Source organism: Penaeus monodon, chromosome 6 (assembly GCF_015228065.2).
Source record: "Penaeus monodon isolate SGIC_2016 chromosome 6, NSTDA_Pmon_1, whole genome shotgun sequence".
NCBI classification, from domain to species: domain Eukaryota; kingdom Metazoa; phylum Arthropoda; class Malacostraca; order Decapoda; family Penaeidae; genus Penaeus; species Penaeus monodon.
In genome coordinates this window covers 13,541,604-13,543,898 of record NC_051391.1, presented here as the reverse complement: position 1 = coordinate 13,543,898, position 2,295 = coordinate 13,541,604, and the positions used below count along the sequence as shown (strand labels likewise).

At 35.7% G+C, this 2,295-nt stretch overlaps 1 protein-coding gene across 1 annotated transcript in view; it reads left to right on the top strand.

Moving 5' to 3' along the window:
• The window catches only part of LOC119573875, a 1,392-nt gene extending 1,088 nt beyond the window's left edge, over positions 1 to 304 (top strand). Inside the window, exon 4 of the mRNA XM_037920981.1 lies at positions 3 to 304. Coding sequence (XP_037776909.1) covers positions 3 to 304 — 302 coding nt within the window. The remainder of the gene's footprint in view (positions 1 to 2) is intronic.
• Positions 305 to 2,295: the final 1,991 nt, after the last annotated feature.

The window sequence follows — 2,295 nt, the reverse complement described above, 5'->3', positions numbered from 1 at the left end:
AGACTTTGTCCGCCCCCCTTTTTGTTGCCTGAGCTTGTTGATCGAGACGCATCACTCCGCGTTGTCCTCCGACGGAATTCTTAGCGTTATCTCGACTAAGAAAGGCAAATCCGACGAGAAGACGAGCACCAAAGGCTTTTCGAGCGAGACGAGGACCCGAATGGAGAACAAGACAGACAGCGGCCACAGCTGGGAGGAGAAAAACGTGGCAGAGTCTTCGAAAGAGGCCGACGGTTACAGCGTCCGCACGTTCGCCTCTAGTTCCCGCGCTCACCACCATCATTCCTACACGAACCATTTCTAAAGTCACAGCTTCTCAAGTTTCTACTTTTGTAGTTTAGATGATGTAGATATGATTTATTTTTATTGATTATTCGAGTCCAAATCTGATATGTGATATGTATGGTTTTGTGTAAGAATGGCGTGGTCTTTACCAGTCGGCGAATGGCAAGAGCTATTTAGGTAAGTTTTATGTTTATTTCGACATCCATTGATATCTAAATGTTTTTTTCCGTATTTCTTTTTCAATGATCTAAGGATCTAACTCTGGTTTAACGTTTTTTTTTATTATTATTAACAGATGCCAGGAACAAGGAAGGAACAGCGACAGAAGTTACAATTACCTACCAACATTCCTTAAATGTGAATCTGTTTGTCATTTTCTTAGAGGACCTACAAGACATATTTTATCGATAATGTATAAGACTAATCCGATGAAAATGAGTGATTTTTCACAATGATTTTTAATAAATATACAGAGAATGAAAGATTGTATCTGTGACCCTGTTTAAAATAAGAAAAAAATATATATATTGTTGACAAGAAATATGCCGTATGAAATTGAAACACAAACATAGACTAGCACACAAAGGTATAACTAGAGACGCATAAATGAGGCGACGAGAGAGTTTATCTTGTGTGAAATGTGTGTATGTGTAATGATCAAGGCGCCCTCCATCTTCATGGATGAATGTTAGTACGATATGTGTGTTTCTTATATACATACACTGTATCAATGGCATGCAAAGGGGACAAAGGAATGGTCCTCCTCTTAGTGCAATAAATAGCGCCCTTAAAACAGAGAAATACATATATAACTAAAATAGGTTTGTATATATATAATGTATATATATATATGATGCATATCAATAAGTTGTTATGTAGATATATATATCTATACAGACATATAAACACACACACATATATATACAAACTCAAAACTCATACACACATGTAAGTGGATGTGTCGTGTGTGTGTGTGTTTGTTTACGCATATATGTATGTATACATATATGCGTAAACACACACACACACACGCACACATCCACTTACATGTGTGTATGAGTTTTGAGTTTGTATATATATGTGTGTGTGTTTATATGTCTGTATAGATACATGTGTAGACACATACACACACACGCATATATATATATATATATATATATATATATATATAATTATATATATATATATATATATGTATATATATATATATTATATATATATATATATATAATATTATATCATATATATATATGTATGTATGTATATTGACATCTATATATATATATATATATATATGTATGTATTTACAAATATGTAAATGCATATATTTATGTATATATATATATGGATGATATATATATATATATATATATATATATATATATATATATATATATATATATATATATATATATATATATGTAGTGTACGGCTGCGCACTCGCCGACTCTAAGGTCGATCTCGCCTGGACTGACATCGTCCTCGGGCGCCGAGTGGTTGAGGCCGGGTCTTTACCATGCCACATGTTCTGCCTTCTCTACCACGGAACAAAGGACGTGGGGAACTCTGCGATGCTGCCATTGACTTGGATGAGACATCCCGGGCTCCGCTTCCACCAACGAGGCGGGCAGTGTTACGAAATAATGTGAACATGGTTATAAAAATAACCAAAGAACGTATTTTAAACCAAGTCTCGTTACTTGGATGGTGTTGAAGTCTCCGAGAAAAATAAAAGATTTATTAATTTCCCAAGTCCCATACCGTAAATTGTACATTACCAGTTTTTTCCTATGTATACTTTCCTTCCAAAGTGTCACAATAGCCCCTGAAGGGAGTAATGGTCGTTTTGATAGTGTTTTACTCTCCCTCTCTTTCACGGTTGTTTGGGTCGTTGGCTTGTTTGGACTGCCGGACTATCGGGTTGGTAGTCCAACCCTTATTTTGCATATTTTCTTCTTTTCGCGCCATGCCTGGGGCATGGCCTGAGGGTCTTTTTCTGGTATAAATACC